The 23,591-nt window shown below is 39.4% G+C and overlaps 2 protein-coding genes across 8 annotated transcripts in view; one reads left to right on the top strand and one right to left on the bottom strand.

Moving 5' to 3' along the window:
• phf21b (PHD finger protein 21B) overlaps nt 1-16,682 on the top strand; it is a 103,416-nt gene extending 86,734 nt beyond the window's left edge. For all 6 annotated transcript variants that reach the window (XM_037538771.1, XM_017693931.2, XM_017693933.2 and 3 more), the window contains 11 exons: nt 2,100-2,192; nt 5,928-6,251; nt 9,384-9,518; nt 9,906-9,957; nt 10,068-10,144; nt 11,515-11,569; nt 13,617-13,639; nt 13,962-14,120; nt 14,348-14,414; nt 14,640-14,743; nt 15,910-16,682. In XM_037538771.1, the coding sequence (XP_037394668.1) occupies nt 2,100-2,192; nt 5,928-6,251; nt 9,384-9,518; nt 9,906-9,957; nt 10,068-10,144; nt 11,515-11,569; nt 13,617-13,639; nt 13,962-14,120; nt 14,348-14,414; nt 14,640-14,743; nt 15,910-16,191 (1,371 nt within the window). In that variant the 3' untranslated portion in view covers nt 16,192-16,682. The remainder of the gene's footprint in view (nt 1-2,099; nt 2,193-5,927; nt 6,252-9,383; nt 9,519-9,905; nt 9,958-10,067; nt 10,145-11,514; nt 11,570-13,616; nt 13,640-13,961; nt 14,121-14,347; nt 14,415-14,639; nt 14,744-15,909) is intronic.
• LOC108425349 (rho GTPase-activating protein 8) overlaps nt 9,510-23,591 on the bottom strand; it is a 38,524-nt gene continuing 24,442 nt past the window's right edge. The window contains exon 14 of one of the 2 annotated variants that reach the window (XM_017693934.2): nt 9,510-9,575. In XM_017693934.2, coding sequence (XP_017549423.1) covers nt 9,525-9,575 — 51 coding nt within the window. In that variant the 3' untranslated portion in view covers nt 9,510-9,524. Of the gene's footprint in view, nt 9,576-21,633; nt 21,984-23,591 lie in introns of those variants that run through there. The other variant, XM_017693935.2, reaches the window with a different exon arrangement.

Below are 23,591 nucleotides of genomic sequence, written 5' to 3'. Positions count from 1 at the left end.
TGAATACTCACATAAAAGTGTTCATTAATACTCAAGCATTGATTTTAAATCCATGATTCAGTGTTTCTGCATGAATCTCATTTCACTCAATAGAAATTATTAGTCACCAGGCAAGGGAATGCCATGCTATGAAGTCCTTATGTATGTGGCCTTCAGATAAAGTGTTAGCAAAAAAAAAAAGAAAGAAAGAAAAAATGAAAGCAAATCAACACAAACCATAAACTGAATTATAATAAGCATCCCAGGATGATAAACTCTGAAACATGAAACGTAGTGCCCAATTAAAATCAATGATCCTATTTATTGCACATCTTTAATTTCAACAAGGTAAAAAAATGTCAAAATCAACTGCAGGTGTAAACATCATGCTGCTCTTACGTCTTGCTGCCCTTCAACAATTACTCAAATCAAAAGAACTGTATAATCTAAATACTCTGTTGATTATCTAAGCAATCAACAAATGAAATAAATAAATATATAAACATCCGGCTTTTAAAGAAAACTCAATTACACAAGAAGCACACTGGTCATGGCACACGTCCTTGAGTGCCGGTTCTTTGAACACAGGCTTTTTTCATGCAGAAGAATAATGAACTCAGCTCCGTTTCCCGTGTCCTTGTGTGCCACATTCATTTCAATATATTTTCTCTGGGGTGAGCACTTCCTGGAGCGGGGAACAGAAGTGGGCGTTTGTTTTTGAGCATCCTTCATGACAGAGAGCGTAAAGAATGCTTTTACATTTTCTTCCCTTACTTGCTTACTTATTAGCTTTGACCCAGTCGCTCAATACAACTTCTCTGGAGCTGCATGACAACAGCAAGCTGAAGGAGGCTGAATCGGTTTTCCGTAACAGATTCTGTGGCGGTGCTCGGCGGCTGATGTTATGGATTCAGTGACCAGTCATGCTGCTACATGAAGAATTTTCTTCAAATGATGTATGAAGGGCTCCATTTCTCAATAAAGTCAATGGACAATGACTTCGCCAAAAATCTCTTGGCCAAAAATTGTATTCATATTTTTTGCACATCCTCACCTCAAATGTCCTCAGCTATCCAAGACGTGTTTGGTGTCTGATATTTGCTTTTTTGTTTTGCACTGGAGCTGCGATGCTAATAAAGCTAGCAAGTAACGCAAACTTACAGCTGCCAGCTTAGCTTTGTGCAAACTGGCCAAATCATCAGAAGCTTGTCTCAAACTGTGCCAAGTTGTTAAAGCAGAATTCATACTGATTTTTAAATATTTCTACATAATTCAGTCACTGAGATGAACTGAAGTGGCTGAAATAGTTAAATGCCACTAAATTATTTATTTAAATTTATTATAGATTTCTTTACAGTGGCAATGATGGGAGCCAGGTGTCTACACCACAAATATAGCCACTTTATTTTTTTTTTTAATTGGTGAAATAGTGGTAAATGTTTTTTTATGACCGTTTTGCCTTGCAATGTCCTGCATGTACAGAAATATGTACGATTAGACCACAATCTTATTTCAGCTCAATCATAAAACAATGTCTCAGGTGTCAGGCAGGTATTCCTAACTATTTTGTGTGAATGCTTTCTGTGAGGTAGCTCTTAGAAGTATTAAACTGTCGAGACGTCTGGTTCCTATCACCAACACTGTGAACAAATTTGGCTTGCTAAGTTTGTGTGGAACGAAGCATTTCACATTAAACTACTCTGAATAACTTTGTTTACATCTTAAACATTTAATTATGGAGAAATTCAGAACAATGAGAACCTTTATCTCAAATAGACCTGCTTATGTTTTCTAAAGTTGCCTAACATACTACTGTCTAAAAATGGCTAAAAAATAATAGTAGCATCCATCATGATGTGTGACTTTGCCCTTATTTGTGACTGCTTTCATAGATTTAAGTGTCACACAGCTTCAGAAACCACATAAGCAATTGTTTGAAATTACTGAACAACTCAAGGCAGTCTGAAGCAATTGTTTGATGACTTAGGCATGTAGCTTGCACTATGCTAATATGGCAGTTTCAGTCTCATGGTAGCTCTTCTAGCCAATATAAGCATTTTATGTCCTGTTTAAGAAAACATACTAACACTGCTTCTTTCTCTCTCTCTCTCCTTCCACAGATGTTGGGAACCCTCACAGCAGTCCCCATAAAGGTGCCTCAGGTCAGCTCTCTGCATCGGCTGGCAGGGCATTCGCCCACTGTGCTACCTCAGGTAACACCAACACCGTCATACTGCAGAAAGCTCATAATATCCTTTTTCAACTTCAGGTGCCACGAAAAACTGACAGATTACATCCCATATGTGTCTATAGTCTGTAATACATAGCACAGGTTTAGCTACCCTGCTAGAATAAACAACATAGCAAACACCAGCATTACATTGTGTTTTGGATACTGGCATGCTGGTCAACCAGTATGACCTTGCTGGGTGGCCAGCAAAGCCAGCAGAAGATCAGCACTAGACCAGCATAAACCAGCATAGACCAACTTTATACCCACTAGTTTTTCCCGGGAAGCCCTCTGGTTATATAGACACCATCCCCAAATATACGAAATGTCTCTCTAAAAGAGCACCAAACCAATCACAAAAGGACATTCTGTACCACAAGCTTCTTAGCATTCCTGCAATCTTTACGTACAAAGCCACCCACAGTCTGCTGGAAGAGGAGCAGAACCCTACTAAATCAATATCTAAACACACCAGGGCAACAGTGTAGCATGAAACAGACGTTCAGTCCTAAAATACAGAGAGACAGCAGTCCATTAGAGCACACGGCCAAATCTGAGAGATTATCCGATAAATCACACGGCTAATAAATCTTTAAGACTCAGGCTTTCCTGCGTGCACTGCTTTCCGTTTGGGCTTTGGATGCAATTAATCCCTGCAGCTGAGCTCATTTGTTGTCATTGGTCTTCTTATTGGATCAATGGAGATGATGATGTTTGATAAGGTCACCTAAGTGAAGTGCTCATTTGTGCAAGTAGCAGTGACACCACAGGGGGGCAGTGTAGCTCTAAACTAAGGCCATAGCATGCTCTGAGAGAGAGTGACTCACACATGCGGCCCCAAACATAACTGTATGTACAAATGAATAGAAGCAGACAAAACAAAGACAGTGTAAGGTTTGCAGCCTGTTATGGAAACTTTATATACAGTGGTGCTTGAAAGTTTGTGAACCTTTTAGAATTTTCTATATTTCTGCATAAATATGACCTAAAACGTCATCAGATTTCCTAAAAGTAGATACCTGATCATTTGTTTATTAAGGAGAATGAGCCAATATTACATATTTGTGAGTGGCAAAAGTATGTGAACCTTTGCTTTCAGTATCTGGTGTGACCCCCCTGTGCAGCAACAACTAAACGTTTCCAGTAACTGTTGATCAGTCCTGCACACCGGCTTGGAGGAATTTTAGCCCATTCCTCCGTACAGAACAGCTTCAACTCTGGGATGTTGGTGGGTTTCCTCACATTAACTGCTCACTTCAGGTCCTTCCACAACATTTCGATGGGATTAAGGTCAGGACTTTGACTTGGCCGTTCCAAAACATTAACTTTATTCTTCTTTAACCATTCTTTAGTAGAACGACTTGTGTGCTTAGGGTCGTCTTGCTGCATGACCTGCTTTCTCTTGAGATCCAGTTCATTAACAGATGTCCTGACATTTTCCTTTAGAATTCTCTGATATAATTTAGAATTCATTGTTCCATCAATGATGACAAGCCATCCTGGCTCATATGCAGCAAAACAGGCCCAAACCATGATACTACCACCGCCATGTTTCATAGATGGGATAAGGTTCTTATGCAGGAATGCAGTGTTTTCCTTTCTCCAACGATTTTCATTTAAACCAAAAAGTTTTATTTGGTCTCATCCATCCACAAAACATTCTTCCAATAGCCTTCTGGCTTGTCCACGTAATCCTTACCAGACTGCAGACAAGCAGCAATGTTCATTTTGGAGAGCAGTGGCTTTCTACTTGCAACCCTGCCATGCATATCATTGTTGTTCAGTGTTCTCCTGATGGTGGACTCATGAACATTCACATTAGCCAGTGTGAGAGAGGCCTTCAGTTGCTTAGAAGTTACCCTGGGGTCCTTCGTGACCTTGCCGACTGTTACACGCCTTGCTCTTGGAGTGATCTTTGTTGGTCGACCACTTCTGGGGAGGGAAACGATGGTCTTTCCCCCATTTGTACACAATCTGTCTGACTGTGGATTGGTGCAGTCCAAACTCTTTAGAGATGGGTTTGTAACCTTTTCCAGCCTGATGAGCATCAACAACTCTTTTTCTGAGGTCGTCAGAAATCTCCTTTACTCGGGCCATGATACACTTCCATAAACATGTGTTGTGAAGAGCAGACTTTGATAGATCCCTGTTCTTTAAATATAACAGGGTGCCCACTCACACCTGATTGTCATCCCATTGATTGAAAACACTTGACTCTAATTTCACCTTCAAATGAACTTTTTCAAATGTAACTTTTTTTAACCTTTGCCACTCACAAATATGTAATATTGGATCATTTTCCTCAATAAACAAATGACCAAGCATAATATTTTTGTATCATTTATTTAACTGGGTTCTCTTTATCTACTTTTAGGACTTGTGTGTAAATCTGATGATGTTTTAGGTCATATTTATGCAGAAATACAGAAAATTCTAAATGGTTCACCACTATACCTTACACTGTTAATTCAACAGAAATTCTACTCCACTAAGCTTTTTAGTGAGTTTTTTTTATAGTTAAGGATTGATAAATGCTGAGAAACTGACCACTTTTTGAGTTAAATGTATGAATGTAGCATGTGTAGAGTAAGTTTAAACCCTGCTAATCTACTGAATTCTAACAAAAACAGAAACCTTCTGTTCTGTCAGATAGAAAGAAAGAATGAATGAAAGAACACACTTAATTCCCGGAGGGAAAGTTCAGTGTTTTAGTAGCAAAGTATATAATATGTGTAGATACAAGGTAAATAGAAGGTATGTTTCAAGTCATTGTGAATCAGAAACCATAACACATTCCCTATTTGACGTCATGAATGTCCAGGCATAGCACAGTACTGAAGAGCGTCTCTGAGCTAGCTGTGCATTTTCTCTCGTTGGTAGGTGGGGATGGTAGAACGTGTTGAAAGGTGATGGTAGATGGTAGAAAGGTGATAGTATTGGCTAACATTATTTCCCCAGACCAGGGCTTTGTGCAAAAATTGGACAAAACATGACATTTTGATGGAAAATTAAAAATAAATAAATAAATAAAGGGCTCCTCGCTTACATTTTTCTTGGAATTATTTTTTTTTTCCTCTTTGTGGGTTTAAGTACCAAAATCAGTCAAAATCAATTTCTACAAAGCCACTTCCCAACATATTTTGCTTTCCCTCATAAAATTAAGCAGGCTGCTTTTGTTGCTGTGCTTTTAAGGCTGTAAAAGATATGCTTTTAAGATATGCGAATATCATCTGTTCTAATTGGCTGTTCTGAATTCTGCCTCATTCAAAAACCAGACTGGGCTGAAACGCTCCTTATAATTTCACTGTTAATGAGCAGAGCTAAATGAAATGAATGGATCGGTTTTCGTGACATCACAACAGCGAATTTAAAAAAGGCTGTGTCTGCAGTTTAGTCTCCATATATATGGAATGTATGGAGTGGGGGGTACATTGCATACTTTGAAACTTCACCATTGTTCTCATACTACATTACAATCTTTTATTTCCTAAAAGTTTGGAAAATTATTTTATATATGATGTGGGCCCTTTAAATGAAATGGGATGAACTAATAAGGTAAAAAGGACAGGTTTGACTTTATATGATAGATGTGTCATCCAGGTTTAACAAGCTCCATCTATTTGATAAAATATTAAGCATTAGTATTCTGACTTGAGTATCTGCATTAGCAGATTGTAATTGTTCAAATGAGCCAACGCTTGGTCCTTGTTGCCAACAGGTTAGGCCAAAGACTCTGATCCCGGACAGCCTTCCCCACAGCCCGTGCCAGGAGCAGCAGTCCGGCCAGCCGCTGAGCCTGCCGCGGGGCACGGCCGTGGTCAGCCCTAAGAGCCAAGGCCCGGCTTTGCCAATCGCCAACAGCACCTTCAGCCCAGAGAGAATGGCCAGCGGCCAGGGAGACAGCTCTCCGGCCGGCGTCTCCACGGCCAGCCCTGGGGTCGCCTACGCCATCATCTCCTCCGCCTCACCTGCCGGCAATGGAGTGGCAGCCATGAGCGAGGCTATGAAAGTGCAGCCACTGATCTTCAGCCCAGACAGCAAGGTCAGAGACCCACATGAATAGCTATTCACTTAGCATGATGCTATTACCACAACTTACAGTTCCTGTGAAATGGCAACCACAACACACAGAAGTTTCTATCATTTTGAAAGCAACAATAAGCTGTAGCAGTAATGCGAATAATAAGGCAGCAAATATCTCAGCTCAAGATTTGATTATGATTGTTTAGGAAAATGATTTAGTGCATCATGAAATCTCAAATTTGATCTAATTTAGTTTGACTGTTTTGGCAGAATTCTGAATTAAGGCTGAACTATTAATCATTTGAAATTTTCAAATGGCAAGAATTGCAATTTTATTTATATCCTACATTATTCAAAGCAGCATGAATAAGTTTTAAATGGGAAAATCTAACCTAATGACATCTTTTTTACCCTGGTGTTAAAAGAGGTCATAATCAGATGTTTTTCCTAAATTGTTCAGCCCTGCTCTGAATACTCAGATGTGACTGCAGAAACTGTTTAATAAAGAGTGCAATATAGACAATACAAATAATACATCAGCCTTTTTTGTACATTTTAGAAAAGCCAGAGAATTTTATTTTGTCAAAGAGCATACTCTTTTTAATGTTATTAAAATGGATTTCCAAAAATTGGAAAAAGGAATGCAGTAGATGCAGATTCACCCCCTTAAGATCCAGACTTCTAGTACACAGGCTGCTGCACTTGGACGCCGACATGCCGTCCCATGCCAGTGATTTATTTGAGAAAATTCCACTTGCTGAGAAAAGAGTTTGCAGCCACATAAACCGAGATGCAAGAGCCAGCATGGAAAAATTTCGCTCACAAATATAGTCTAAAGTAGAGACATCACAATGCCACTTTTTCTTTTCCTACACTGATACCAGTATTTCTTCTTTAAAAACTCCTAAGCAGTTGAAGTATTTCACTTGAGATGAGCGGCTAATAGTGAAAAACTACTCAAACACTCTACTACCCCATGGAAAGAAATACACAGTGTGTGCCATTTTATGATAGATTTGTTGCAGAATTAAATCAGATTCATTCTTTTCCCCTCCAATATCCAGTGATATCATCTGGAAACTGACACCTGATATCGTATTGGTGCAGTCTCTAGTCTAAAGTGGTGCATGATAAGGCGCCTACAACCAGTCACAATATCTGAACTACAAAAGAAATGAAAAGTGTAAAACCAGCTGTGATGTGTCAGTCTAGGGTATTCAGCTGCATTCATTTTGTAATGTCAAGCTATTTTCACATGTGAAAGTCCAAACAATAGTTAGTACATTGTTTATATTGTCTATATTGCACTACTTGATGCATTAAATAATTTCCTAAAAGATAGTTTCTAAGGATTATTCAAAATTTCTGTTGCGCATTTTAGAGAAATCTGCCAACTCGGATTTAATTACAATGGTGCTGACACGAACCAAGGGTCACTATATCAACACAAAATTATATTTATAATTATACAGTCCAAAATGACCAATAAACCTACAAGTCTTCTGTGATTTTATATGTTAATAATGTTAAAATCTGGAAAAAATTGGGTTTTCTTTGGGGACTTTTTTTTATAATGCCCTACCTCTCCACCTAGTTTTAGGCCAAAACCTGAATTTCAAAACTACAATATATGTAATGTATTGTAATATAATGTATCAAGCAGCACATTTATATCAATTTCATGAAATAATTTCATCTGAAGTAACTTTTAGAAGCATTAAACACTTCAGATGTCTCATTCCATTCACATTCCATTTCATCTAGGTATGACTGACAGAGTCTGAGAACAATCCGACTGACTCTGAAGTATCGTTTCACCGTTATGTATGGAGCTCAAGTGATCTTCTCTTTGTGGCCTAAATAACTATAGACCTGCTTTCCTGAAAGGCAGCAGTGTGTAAACACTAACACAGTCTGCCTGAATGAGTCTCTGTTTCTAACACTTAAGATTATCTTGAGACTGTAATGCTTTTGGGAAGCGGCTCCCTGATTGGGCAGCTTAACCTTGCTGGGCCCTTGCGTGTGACGAGTAATTCTTCAGAATCCCAGAGTGGCTCAAACGAAGGCTCACTTCCGCGTAGAAGTTTTGCAGGAGTAATTAATCTCAGGGTGGGATGAAAAATGGGTTGCGGCTGACACAGAGAAGATTGGTGAGGCTCATTACAATGTCGTTAAGAGAGAGTGGTGGTCCTCATGGCCACTGGTCACACCCAGTTCTCATGGACCACATTTTTCTACTGCACACTATACAAACAACATGCAGTAAATAACAGATGTATTTGTGTTTTTTTTTGTTTTTTTATCATTGTCAGCCTGTTCGTAGAGTGAAACGGATTTTATGCTGGTATGAATATACTCCAAAGCGAGTCCACATATCCTCCAGTAGCTTATCTAACCGGCATCTTTTGAGGAAAGAAGCGTTCGTTTTAGGGTTGTGACAAAATTTCACCCGCCAAAACATTTCTGCCAAAAATGGTCAAAAGCGGCACTTTATTTTGGCCAAGAGAGAAAAAAGGTTGAACATTTTTTGCAGGAATATTTTTTATTATTAGACTACAACAAAGTGCCAAAACATAAAACTTAAGTCATTTAAATGATAATGAAAAAGAGAAACAGCGCTTAAAAACACTACTTTTTCCTTTGCTGTCCTGCACCGAACAGTGTAGACACGGTCAAACAGTTTGAGTACCAGTAAATCAACAGTGGAGAAAAATGTGGGCTGCGTTGCATTTCATGGTTTACATGAGGAACATTAAACAAGCAATTTATATCCTTTCTTCAGCTTAATTATCAAGAGTGGATACAACATTCAAGAACTGCTCCATTACAGGTTTGATACTACTTGAAAACACCACATCCTGCTCTTACATACAACTGAAGCAGAAAGGAATTCCTTTATTCCTGAATTCACTTATTCAGAAATTCATAAATGAAACGGTTTTGTTTTGGTTTTCAGCCAGTTGTGTCTTCAGTTTTGGCCAGAAATTTTAATTTCTGTGCATCACTAATTACCATAAAACATACGGCTGACGTGTCTGTAAAAATGTTTTCCGTTTTTTTAAATATCCATTATTCTCATAACTAGCATTACTGCGCTAGCATCTCAGAACCTAACATGCTCAAACCCGTTGGTATTGGCTTGCATGCACAGGTGATAATTATCCAGCCGCAGATCCCCAGCAGCTCTCAGGGTTCTTCAGGTCCACCGGCTGAGAGCCATCCAAAGGAGACCAGCCCTCCTGCCTCCTCCCCTCACAAGACCAAGAAGAAGGAGGAAGACCCAGAGGTAAGTTCAGTGTCTGTCTAGGTTTGATTTGCACAGTCCACTGCATCTGTATACAGTCTTGAATAACAAGGATTGACAAACAGAGAGAAAGATTCAGTGAAAAGAAATGACCATAGGTAGCCTCAAGCATCAACGGTCGGAATAGATCAGAATCCTGGGGAATGCAAGTCCTTGCAGAATGCTGTGTTTTCCACCTAAAACAAATCAGCATGTGATAATTAGCTTGCTTTGGCACAAGGATTTGATAATTAGCTGAATAGTTGTATCTTTTTGGACAGAACATGAAACCCAGAGGGGTTCTGGCTGGGAAATTTCCTCATAACACACAATGCTGCTATTGTGTTATTTGGTGCGGTCAATATATATATTTTTTTGTTCTCCCTACAGAAAATTGCCTTCATGGTAGCCCTCGGCCTTGTCACTACAGAACACTTGGAAGGTAATCTCAGAATCAAAGTATCATGCATATCATTTTTTTTTTTGTTCTGTTAATTTATTCTACTGTTGTGAGCTTGTATAATAACCAGTCCAATCATATTACTATGGCAGAGATCCAGATCAAAAGGCAGGAGAGGAAGAGAAGAAGTACAGCTAACCCCGCATACAGCAGCCTGTTCGAGCCAGAGGTAGCTATTCTATCAATACTGTCAGCCGCACCACAGTGAACCGGCAGAATTTAGGCCTGAGCGTTATGAACGTTCTATAACCCAAACAAGAAGAGTTGAATATGAACGTTAAAAGGTCTCAGAAATCAGCACTTGTATTCAGGTTAAATAGAGGAGTGTTCTTTATTAATGCACGTCTCCCAGTGCAGTACTCACAGGTATCAAATTGAACAATACATCTAACATTGGACTGGAGGGATGTCCACAATGAGGGCATTTTTATGTTACGTTTGAGAGCAGAGAGGGAAAGCACACTAACCTCGTGAGCATGTATTGACATGTGGCTAAAATATACTGTTGACCGCTTTAGGATGCTGAAAAATTGAGACACCACTATATCATATTGAACAGAATTATGAATTTTGTGAATCTTTCCTTCTCTAATAAAAGGCACAACTTTAAAGCAATATTGGTGCTTTATTGGCAGAATTTTCACTGAAAAGTATGTAAAAATATGAAGACTTATTATCAGCGAATTTATCAGCCAGCTGATATATCGGCTGGGCCGTAGTCATAATTCATAATCATACAACATGAGCAACAGGTCTTTGTATGTTGAAGAGAACAGTCCTGCCATAAATACTAACATAAATCCTTAGTAAAATGGGTTCGTCAGCACCCCTTTAACTGTAGGAATAAAATATGTCTGTTTAGTGTTATGTTAGCTACTCCTCAACATCAAGGCTGTGTCTGCAAATATGACTGTACTGACTCATAACGGGAGCTTGTGCGAGTTGCAGAAGCACATTCCTAACTAGCTATAAGTTACGAATATAACGTTAGTGCTGTTGACCATTCAGATACTTGGACACGATATGTCTGTGATCTACCCAACATGAGTTCTTCAACATTTTAGATCTCTAAAATGACCATCAGACAGCCTGTTCTCCATTATGCACTTTTTAGTCACCATTTAGAGAACAGTTGAGAAGAGTAAAGTGGTCTGTTTTCCTGCAGGGGGGCTCTTGTTCATCAAAATCAAGCACGTAGGGCTGAACCACAGAGATTCTGCCTTCTGTGTGTGCCATCAATTGTATTAATTTATTCATGTCTTGAATATGATAGTGGTAAATGCTTTTTCTGCAGCATATCTTTGCTATTAAAATAAAGTATACAATTGAAACTATGTTGATAGGGACATTAAAATGGCGACAAAGAGTTCCTCTATTGTTAAGTCAGTCTGTTGACAATTAGCCTTATGTGCTGTAATCAGGCTCTAAACTATTCTAAGCCTGTTTTAAACAGCAGCTTAGAAAAGAAATAATTGGTTTATATATGTGTGCTTTATGATCTCAGTAAAAGCTAAGAGTCTCACCCTCTTTGATCTCCAGCGCAAAAGACTTGCATCAAATTACCTGAACAACCCACTGTTCCTGTCAGCAAGAGGTAAAACGGATTTCTCTTCCCATCAACACAACACAGCTGGAGTAGAGCTGACAAAATTATGCATGAAGCAGCACACTCATGCACAAACCGCTACATGCCCACACACAAACACAATGTGATCAAGACAGACTAACAGGACCCCCATTCTGAGTGATTACCACATGCTCAGATGCACTGTGTCTATCCTGATGCCTGAAGTATATCAATAGCACTATAAATCAATACCACTGGGGTGATTGTGGTCCTAAAGATACTAAATCAGTTGCTGCAGCCTTTAAACGTAATCTCCACATCTGGCATACAAATCACAACAGCTTAGGTTCAGGTTTATTCCCCAAACTTATTATATGGTTATTAATCCTAAAACTTTAAACAAACTTTAAACTTTAAAGGTCAGAAGGAGCTACATTGTGTCTTTGTGGATCTAGAGAAAGCATATGATAGGGTGCCAAGAGAGGAACTGTGGTACTGTATGAGGAAGTCAGGTGTAGCTGAAAAGTATGTTAGGGTGGTGCAGGACATGTATGAGGATAGTGAGACAGTGGTGAGGTGTGCAGTTGGAGTGGCAAATGGGTTCAAGGTGAAGGTAGGGCTACATCAGGGATCAGCTTTGAGCCCCTTCTTGTTTGCAATGGTGATGGAAAGGTTGACAGATGAGGTCAGGCAGGAGGCTCCATGGACCATGATGTTTGCAGATGACATTGTAATCTGTGGTGAGAGTAGAGAGCAGGTGGAAGAGAATCTGGAGAGGTGGAGGTTTGCACTGGAGAGGAGAGGAATGAAGGTCAGTAGAGACAAGATGGAAAACGTGTGTGAATGAGAGGGAGGCAGGTGGAAAGGTGAAGATACAAGGAGTAGAAGTCGTAAAGGTGGATGACTTCAAATATCTTGGGTCAACCATCCAGAGCAATGGACAGTGTAGAAAAGAGGTGAAGAAGAGGGTGCAGGCAGGATGGAGTGGGTGGAGACAGATGTCAGGGCTGATGTGTGACAGAAGGATGGCAGCAAGAGTGAAAGGGAAGGTTTACAAGACAGTAGTGTGTCCTGCTATGATGTATGGTTTGGAGACTGTGACTGTCTAAAAGACAGGAGGCGTAGCTGGAAGTGGCGGAGATGAAGATGCTGAGATTTTCGTTGGGAGTGACAAGGATGGACAAGATTAGAAATGAGCAGATCAGAGGGACAGTGAAGGTGGAGCAGTTTGGAGATAAAGCCAGAGAGGCCAGGTTGAGATGGTTTGGACACGTGTTGAGGAGGAATAGTGGATATATTGGTCAAAGAATGTTGAAGATGGAGCTGCCGGGTAGAAGGAGAAGAGGTAGACCTCAGAGAAGGTTTATGGATGTAGTGAAGGTGGACATGGAGATGGTTGGTGTGAAAGTAGAGGAGGCAGTGCATAGGGCAAGATGGAGGCAGATGATCCGCTGTGGCGACACCTAAAGGGAGCAGCCAAAAGAAGAAGAAGAAGAATCTTAAAACTTCATTACTACTGTTTATTATCTGGCAACTGCTATGACAGAGAGCTAGGTGTTATGGCAAAAATATGACCTCATGATACTTAGATATTTTCTTGAAGCATGATATGCATCAAAGATTAGTTTTTCTAATGTTTGATAAGTTAGAACAGATACACTTGAACCAGCACTGCCATATTTAAAGAATAATATCAGCGATTCACACACTGTGCTGCACTAAACAGGACTTGGGCTGCAATGAAATCTGCAGTTGGTCAGTGCTTTATAGGTATGATTTCCATAATATGCTCGTATTGCCCATCCTGTTGAATAGAGTGCAAGGAATTCAAGTGTAGGCTCAATTATTGATCTTCGCAAGCTCAGACTTGCCTGACACGATGTGTGCCAGAAAAAATAAATAAATAAAAATAAAATAAAAGCAGTATGTAAAATGCTGTGTGTTAACCAAGAGGCTGTTCTGTGTTCAGCTTTGTTGCATGGCTGTAGCTGCAAATCTAACCCATGAATAACCCTGTCTGATGACTGTACCAGCTTTTTACTAACTTGTTCTCTGCTTCTAATTCACGCGCCAGACTCTGTGGATCTGTGCTGGAAGGTACGTAGCCAGGCTAACGGTTCTCTGAGTGTGTGTGTCTGTATGCCTTGCTTTTTGTTTAGAATATTCTAAATGGTGTGATTATATTTTGAGGCTAATACTGAGGTTGCATGTGTTCTTGCAAGCAAATAAGATACAGCTGAGAGCTGTAGGTCAACGTCAGTGTCATTGTACTGCGTGCAATTCTTGCTGTCCGCTATTTCTGAAATAACCATGGCAACACACAAGATCAAATGGATTTTGAATATATTTGGTTATTGTACTACACAGTGAAGACGAGCCGGACTTATGTTTGTGGTTTGGGTGCGTATTTGTATCACAGGACGAGCTTGACCATGATGACCACTGTGCAGTGTGTAAAGAGGAAGGAGACCTTCAGCAGTGCCATACCTGCACCCGCGCCTACCACCTAGACTGCTTACAACCTCCCCTCAAATCCCCACCTAAGGGTATGTGGATGTGCCCCAAGTGCCAGAAGAAGGTGAGTTTCAGAACAACTGATGTATGAACTATTAAAATGAGTCTGTTATACAGAGTCTGCTATAGATGGGATCCACACTGGAGCCAGTACAGGCATATTTTAATGGTGTACAAACCTCAATTCCAAGAATGCAGATAAAGACAGAAAGCAGTCATTTGTAATTTGGACATTTAGGCAATTTAAATGAAAGTGAATATAATGCTTCCTTGTCTGTTTCTCCTCTGAAGGTTCTGAATAAAGAGAACTTGTCTTGGCCACATAACTTTGTCCAGTCTTACGTTACACACAAAACAGGTACGTTCTGCCTAAGGTAAAGCCTGAATCTTGTAATCCTCATTACTGTGGCCCAGAGGCGCTCAGTGTTTTACCTTTATCATACTGTAGCACTCATTACAGGAATATGTAACATAGCTGGCAGAATAAAGGCTGATTCTGAATAATTCTGATTGGGCCCGTTTATTGTAACGCTGGTGTCTTCTTGTAGACAAGTCTGTAATGTGTGTGTGTGTGTGTGTGTAGTGAGAGAGGAGGAGAAGAGAAAGCTGATAAGGAGGAACAGTGAGCTGAAGAAAGAGTGCGCCCACCTTAAAGAAGAGGACCAGCGGCTCAGCAAGTCTCTCTCGGTATTGTTCTAACTTCACATTATCGCTCCTCACTACAGAGCATGACTCACAGCCTCTCTTCTAAAAACCCATCTCCTAATTCCAGTTGCACGTCTCTATACAGTCATATGCAAAATTGTAGGCGCTACCAGTAAATTACGTCAAATCACAAACTACATGTTTAATTTTGTTCAACTGAGTAAATAAGTATAAACTGCACTTAAATGTGCATGTGATATTTATATACTTCATACTTCACCTCAGCAGTGCCTTATTATTGTCATTTTGGGGTGCAATTTGTTTGAAATACATAATTCTATAATTAATTACATTGCCGAGTAAATACTAGAGGTCCACGGTTGAAATGGATTCGGAATCTGACATTTTTCATTCCAAACACGCAATCGGCATTCGGCCAGATTACTTTTTTATTTTTGGCCAAGCATTGTGGCAGTTTGATGATGAATCAAGTAAAAGCACTTTGAATGCTGCTGCAACATTCATGCCAAAATGTATCATAATTATGTACAACTCAGTTTTGATGTAGCTCTTCATTTGTTTTATTTTAAGAATTTAATATGCCAGTTTAGCCGAGTAAAGAGTAAATAATGTTATTTATACTGCAGCTTACAGAGAGTACTTGATTCATGGGTTCACTTAGTCCACACGGTCTGACACTTGGGTTAAAAACAAGCCTAAAACAAATTGGCCAAAAAATGATCCGTTGCCAGTCGGGCTGCAAGAAATCTGAACTCACACTCATGATTCTCCTCTAATAACTACATTTACATTGAATTTACAGACAGGTTTGAGTCTCTACTTCTGACTTTTTCCATTTGTTTCCATGTCCAACAATTACAAAACGTATCAAACAAGTAAAGGATGGGTTTTTTTTTCTTTATTTCCACAAAACAAGACTGCAGTAACTTGTAAAGTTAAAAACCTTTAGTTTCTTCTAATTACAAACACAAATTACAAAAAAATATATATGTATGTATATGTATAAATATGTATTGAAAGTTTAGTATCTGCTTATTTCATTGAGCTACTAGTGAGAAATAACTGTAAAAACTGAGGATTTTTGTTGTGGACAGCAGTCACTGACATTTTGAAAGGTTAAACGTGTATTTTCATCTTACATCTCAAGTGTAGCGCTTTTGTAAAGCTTAGCTGCGTCTGTCTTGCAGAAATGCATGGATCTGAAGGGCCGCCTCCTGAGCCAGCAGAGGGAGACTCAGGCCTCGCTGGAGCGCCTCAAGACTCTGATCCGCCTCATCCAGCGCGACCACATGATCCAGGTCACCATGACGGCCACCACCACCACAGGAGCCTCTCTGCTCTCCCTGCCCTGGATCAAACCCACCAGCAGCAGCAGCAGCAGCAGCAGCTCCCCCAGCACCACAGCGCCCGCTGCAGGCTCTGCCGCACTACTGCAGAAGAGTGTGGCCCAGACACAGGGCAACAACTGACCCCAGAGCAGGCAAAAAAGAAAAAGGAAAACAAACAACAACAAGAAAAACATTTACACATGACTGAGCGAGCGGCTACAGAACAGACGTGCGTTACTTTTACCACATACAGCTCCTCCAGGGACCTGGAGAGTGATATCTTAACCATTGTGGAGTTTTTCTTTTTTCTTTTTGCAAGAGCAGTAACGTTTTCAGAAAAGAAATCCTTTAAAAAAATTTCAGAAAAAAAAAAATACTACAAAAAGGAAACTATAGTATATCCTTCACTCGATTCATGACAAGTATTTTTTAAACCCAACACCTACAGTGCTTACGAGATTTTTTTTAAACTTATCGTTTTTTAATTTAATAAATGTTCTTGGCCTTAACGTATTTACGACATTTAAAAAATATTTTAAAAATCATAAAAAAAAAACAAAAAAACAAAGCAGATAACAGTGCCGTCATGAATATGCGAAATAAGTATTCTTCGCGGCCACAGCCTTTTCTTTCTAGTATGTTTTGCGTTTTTTAACGGGGAGGGGAGGGGAGGGGATAATAACTGTTCTGCATATAGCGAGAGAGAACATTAGAGTAGTGGTAGATGAAAACAAGAGAGCAAGAGACATATGAGAAGTGGAGAAGAGCGTACGCTGGTCTATCCGAGTAGACAACTGTTCTCATTCTCCCATGAACAATGATTGCCATAATAATTCAGGTGAAAGAGAGACGGGGAAATGTTTTTTTTTCTTCATTGTGTATGTACTTACGAGCATACGAGCCTTCAAACAAACAAATGAAAAAAAAAGCAGAGAATAACTTTTTTCAGTATTAATAGAGTTGAGATAAAGGAACAAAGTATTTAAGATGACTACGAAATTTAGCATTTCTAGTGCAGAATTTTAGTATTTTCATGCTGATGCCTGTTCATAATTGTGAATTGAAGTATTGGAGAGAGGGGAATTGTTGTACATATGTTGTATTGTTATTACAGGTCCTTCTAATTTCTCTTCTGTATTGTTAATCCAAATCACAGCCACAAAAATGGTGTTCCTTTATTTTCCCGTTGCACTGACAACAACAAAAGCAGACATTTGGAAGGGCCATTCGATTTCCAGTGAGCGTGTGAACCTGTCACCAAAACCCTCTCTTTTCTTTTCACCAGTATATAAGATAAGCCAAAAAAAAAAAAAAAAAAAAAGACCCTTACACTTTTGTACCTCCCCATTTTTTTTCATTCATTTTTACTTTGACGCTGTTTGTTTCTTTCCTCATCATCCAACGACATCATATACAACATCGCATATTATTGCAATGACGCCACGAGTTGGAGTTCAACTTTTTTTTTTTTTTTTTTTTTTTGGTTATTTCATTTTGCTAGACGATACAAATGAACACTGCCTCAAGAACAACATTAGAAAAATCCAGGGTTTATTTAATATATATCAGAACATTTAACATTGAAATGAGAAGAGAGAACTGGACTGAACTTACTGGAGGGATAGTTTTTGTGCTAGTTTGTCTTCCTGCTTTGCCAAAGGGTTTTTAAAGTGCGCACTCGGGGCCGAGCCTGTGAGGCAGGGCTACTTCTCAACCCCAAGGTAGGAAAAGCTGATATGCCTTTAATCTTAAAATTCTACACTTTATTCCCTTGATTCCTACACTGAACAGTCACCACGGCCAAGCAAAGTCAGCAGGGTTATGGCCTGATAGCCCAATAGTCTGAGTTATAAGTTGGCACAGGTTTTCAGCTATGCTGAATCTGGTCAGGGGTCCGTCTCACCAAGCATGTTTGACTTAAAAGATTTCACTGGTCTAGACGTTTAAGCTAAAAGTATTCCTTGCTCATGTGTGCATGAAAGCGTGATGAAAAGCCAGTTGTAAAATATGAGGTATGGAGTGGCTTATTTTTCTAAGAAGTAAACCATAATAAACGTAATGGGGTGGGTGAGACAGTAAAAATATCACATTTTCATGATTTATGAATGACACTGCACTAAATCCAGTGACTAATTACGATCTTTTTGTAACGAAACCTGCAGTTGGTCAGTGTGTTCTCAGTAAATTATATTGACAGTTAATAACGATAACGATACGTATGGTCATATCGTCCAACCCCACTACGTAAATACGTAGAAAGTACAGCATTCATAATGGTAAAAAGCAACAATGTTGCTGCCGCCGTGTTTCTTGGAATAATAACTGCTTTTCTTGATAATATATGTAGTATATTTTATTTACTGCACTGAAAAACTATATTTTTTAACATTACTGACGTGATAAACATTAGGAAAAAAAACAGACCAGAAAAGGTTTAGAAAGGACCAGCTTAGTCAGAAGGCTATCCCTGATTGGTCAGAAGCTTGCCTTGCTTGTTCCAAGAGTTGTACTTAGCCAGCCCTGAAGCGGGTTAGGCAAGCAGCATAACTCGGCTTAGTGATGCGTCCTGGTAAAAAGTGATGGTGAGACAGACGATCCAGGGCTACATTGAACCAAGGCTAAAGTTAGGTGGCTGCTTCGTGAGACAGACCCCCAAACATGAGATTTTAGCCGGGGGGGGGGATAATTAAAATAAACAATATAAAATACCACATTGCCATTGCAATATGGCATGAACTATACAATGTGACGATTAAAGATTGGCCTGCATTATTGCGCAAGTTGTGATTTCTCAGAAAACTCATTTGCATATTGTGATGACCATTGCAAAGGCCAGTATTGAGATAATGATCAACAACCAATATATCGTGCAGCCCCACTGAACAGTTTTTGAGCTGAAGTGACAGAGTCTGATATCAATACCTATTAACATTGTAATGAGCTCATAATGACTAAATGTCCTTATATAGCAACAAATGTTTTAGAAGTGCATATCACAGTTACCTTACATGGCTTAGCAAGTACTGTAATTTTCACAGAATGAGACGGAACAGCGCACACAGACTAATCTGACACAGCCAGACCCAGAATGTAAGCAATTCCGTGCATATCACCCGCTGGTCTGTATCGCTGTAATAACACCAGTGTAATACAGGTACGCCTAGCCCCGAGGGCATCTGATAGGAGGATACCGCAGAGGCTGTGGGAGGGGGATTTGGAAACAGATTAGAATCAAACCCTGTTGAAAACAGGAAAGCAAACATTTAAGAAAGGAGGGGATAAAAGCAAACTAAACCATATCAGAGCTTTGTTCATAGCGAGAATGCCCTTCACCCATCATTTCCCGCCCACTCTGAGGCATGTCCCCACCTCCTCCACAGGCAACCCTCCCCCCATATCCCCATACTCCCATATTCCAGAATCTTCTCCGGGACAAACTGTGCCGTGCTTATACAGATCTATTTTAATACACTCGACACTACGTTGAACAAGATAAAAACTTTTTTATATTCTTTTATCAATGAACGTGAGAAAGAAAAGGGAGACAAAGAAAATCAAGTTTTTTTATTGTTTGCCAATTATGCATTTAGCTTGCAATCTGCAATGTGTCCTTTTGCTATGAGGAGAAGCTAGCAAAAATAAAGAAATAGAGAAGGCAACGAGGCAACTTTTAGGTGGATGTCTTTGGACTGTCGAAGTAGTGTTTTTTTTTCCTTTGTCATTATGAAAGGGGACTGTCCAGTGGATAGTATGTATAGGAAAGTGTTCGTCTTACATATGCCAATGTAGTTTTTTTCTTCTTTATGATGCATTCAAAGTTGATTGATGGAAGTTGGTAAATGGTAAAGAGTAGTCTCACTTTTTTGTACTAAGTTCTTATTGAAAACCGAATCGATAATAAACATGGAAAAACATGGGAATCGGTGTATTTTTATACTACGTTATACTATCATTCAAAATTTGGAATTACATATAACTGCTTTCAACTGGAATATAGATGCACTATATTTCCAAAGGTATTCACTCACCCATCCAAAACATTGAATTCACGTGTTCCAATCACTTCCATTATTGTATAAAACCAAGCCCCCAGGCCTGCAGACTGCTTCTACAAACATTTGTGAAAGAATGAGTCGCTCTTGGGAGTTCAGTGAATTCCAGCATGGTACCATGATAGGATGCCACCTGTGTAACCAGTCCAGTCAGGACATTTCCTCACTACTAAACATTCCACAGTCAACTGTCAGTGGTATTATGAAGTGGAAGTGATTGGGAACGACAGTAACTTCGGCCACAAAGTGGTAGGCCATGGTAGTAAAATGACAACGTGGGGTCAGCGGATGCTGAGGTGCATAGTGTACAGAGATCGCCAACTTTCTGCAGAGTCAGTCACTACAAACCTCCAAACTTCATGTGGCCTTCAGATTAGCTCAAGAACAGTGTAGAGAGCTCCATAGAAAGTGTTTCCAAGGCCAAGCAGCTGCATCCAAGCCTCACATCACCAAACGCAATGCAGAGCGTCAAATGCAGTGGTGTAAAGCACCACCACTGGACCAGAGCATCAGTGTTTTTCAGGAGTTGGGCTCAGCCCCAGTTTCAGTGAAAGGAACTCTTCAGCAGACCAAGAGATGCTCCCAACTTTGTGGGAACAGTTTAGGGACAACCCCTTCCTGTTCCAACATGACTGCGGACCAGTGCACAAAGCAACGTCCATAAAGACATGGATGAGTTAATTTGGTGTGGAAGAACTTGACTGGCCTGCACAGAGTCCTGACCTCAACCCAACAGAACACCTTTGGGATGAATTAGAGTGGAGACTGAGCCAGGCCTTCTCATCCAACATCAGCGTCTGACCTCACAAATGTGCTTCTGGAAAAATGGTCAAAAATTCCCATAAACACACTCCTAAGCCTTGTGGAAAGGCTTTCCAGAAGAACTGAAGTTGTTATAGCTGCCAACATCATATTAAACCCTATCGATTAAGAATGGAATGTCACTCAAATTCATGTGTGTGTGGAGGCGTACGAGCAAATACTTATTTTATATATATATATATATATATATATATATATATATATATATATATATATATATATAAATTGCATCAGAAATTGTTCATTTACAGAGCACTAGCATCATGATAATCTTGGTATTATTATAAAAGTGATTCAAACTTCTGAATGCTACTGTATGGTCGAATGTAAATGCTGGACCTGATTTTGAGGGTGAAAGTAAGCTAACACATCCTCTACAAAGAACACACTTAAATGGCATTTTCCTGCAAACTGTAGTGCACAATTCCGATTTGACAAAGTTTTGTACAGGTTACACTTTGTTTTAGTTTTTTTTCAACGTCATAAATTCAGCAGGGAAAACAGTATTTGGGCATTGCCTCTGAGAGGATGTTTCAACTTTTTTCCCCACTTAGAAAAATCCACAAAGCATCATTTGACCAGGGGTGCCCAAACTTTCACACATTCACACATGCATTTCACTCCTGCTGTTTTGCAAGAAGTTTACCACAATAGCACACCACTGTATTTGTACAATCATATTGGTAAACAAACAAAGCGATTCACGATGCTCAGTTTGCAAACTTTATTGAAAATTCCATTTTTTTAATTAAAAAAAACACACTGATCGACTTCATCTGCTAAAACTGTAAGACTTATAAATGAGTTAGGAAATTATTAAAAATGGTCAATAACGAGGGCAGTACAGGCATGTTAAACACATATGTACAAAGCTGTATATACAGACACAGAGGTGCTAATCACACAGGCTTGGTAACAGGAAAAATACTACAGGAAATCCTACTTCATTCTTGGCAGTTTATTAGCTCATTCATGACCTGTATCCAAACTCCATTACCCTAAAACCGACCCACATATCCTCTGCTGTACTTCATCTTCTCAGACAGCCATGTCTGAAAACTGAAAATGTCAAAAAAAGCCCACGAGGGGAATGAATTTCAGCCTTGAAATGAAGATTTTTTTTATACCTTCATATAGACGTTTCCCTGAAATTGTGCTACAGGAGCAAAGGCTCTGATGGTGAGATACACAGTACTGCGCAAACTTCTTAGGAATCTGAGAAAATGATATGCAAAGCTGTTATTAGTTTAAAAAAAATTAATATCAGCATAAATACAAAGAACAAAACGCTTTATGAATGTTAACCATCCAAAGTTCTTCTCGAGGAATCCCAGTATTTACTGTTACCATCCAATTTTATCTAATCAATCCATCATTAAATTAAATCCAGAGCTGCTGATGGAATTCAACAAATCCATGGAGTGCAGCGATAAGTACCAAATGTGTTCTTCTAAGTGTAATATTCTTCTAACTAAACTTAAAAATCGTGTTATATTTCACTGTATTTACATTTCTTTTATTGTTACAGTGTTTTTACAGGCAAAATCACACTTTCTGACGAAGTAGAAAGAATTTTACAGAGTAGTGCATGTTGACAAATGAGGATCACATTTCTTGGCAAGCATCACAGGTCATGTCCCTTGCAATTATAATCTAGACCTGTATCAGCAATAGAAGAATTTTATTCCAATAACTGTGCGAGGGCCTTTTTTTACCTTTGCTTTACCTTTCATTTTTATCTGTTTTTAGTCTATTCCGACTGCAGTGTATACATGGACATATTCTATTCCAATTGAGCTATTAGTCAGATTATTAGGCTGCATGTAAACATGGCTAGTTAGCCTGATGGCTTTTTGGCTGAGGCGGTTTCCAGTAAGTAACTTGCTTACCTATCACTAAGCACAGGCCTATTTTACTCACTATAAAGGATAATGACACATCCAAGATTAGCACTTTATATAAAATGGACCTTTTATATTTTATAACCTAAGACAAGATGTGTGGTTGCCATGTAGTGTACATTTAAGCACAGGAAAAACAAACGTACCTGAAAAAATGAACAAAGTCATTAAACTGCTATACTCAGAGACCTGTTACAGCCTCTTTCTGAAGAGCCACTTTTTAAGGTGCCGAGGAAATCGAAGAGAAACAACAGGTGAACAGCATCTGCATGTCTTCTTATGTCAGGGATGTGCAACACAGGTGTGGCTGCATATGAAACACCTGGACTGATGGACCCTGGCTCTGAGGAGGGCACAGCGCAGCTTTCTCTTGTGCATATTACAGAACGCTACTATGAGTTTCGCCTTCAAGGTTATCTCTGCTGCTGGCAGCAGAAGGTTGCCATGGCAATCACAAGTGCTGTTGTTATTTAGGGAGATGCAGTTTGCTTTGTGTGTTTACAGAGTTAGAATAGATGCCCTTGTAGTGTCTGTAATCAGAGTGTTCTAAAGGCATGAATTACTTTCTGTAGCACTTTGTACTTTATCTTAGTAAATGTTTTTTGAACAGTAGGATTAATGTTGTGTAAAGCCATATGCCTAGATGTTATCAACTTCTGCAGTAAATGCCTTTAAACGACTGTTTACAATAAACGAGAAGTAACCTGATGTCTCTATGGTCAATGTCTTATCTAATCCTGGCTTATAAAATAAATCAGGCAGTAAA

Source organism: Pygocentrus nattereri, chromosome 1 (genome assembly GCF_015220715.1).
Source record: "Pygocentrus nattereri isolate fPygNat1 chromosome 1, fPygNat1.pri, whole genome shotgun sequence".
Taxonomy (NCBI): Eukaryota; Metazoa; Chordata; class Actinopteri; order Characiformes; family Serrasalmidae; genus Pygocentrus; species Pygocentrus nattereri.
The sequence above is the reverse complement of the archived record's forward strand: the minus strand, read 5'-3'. Positions and strand labels throughout refer to the sequence as shown.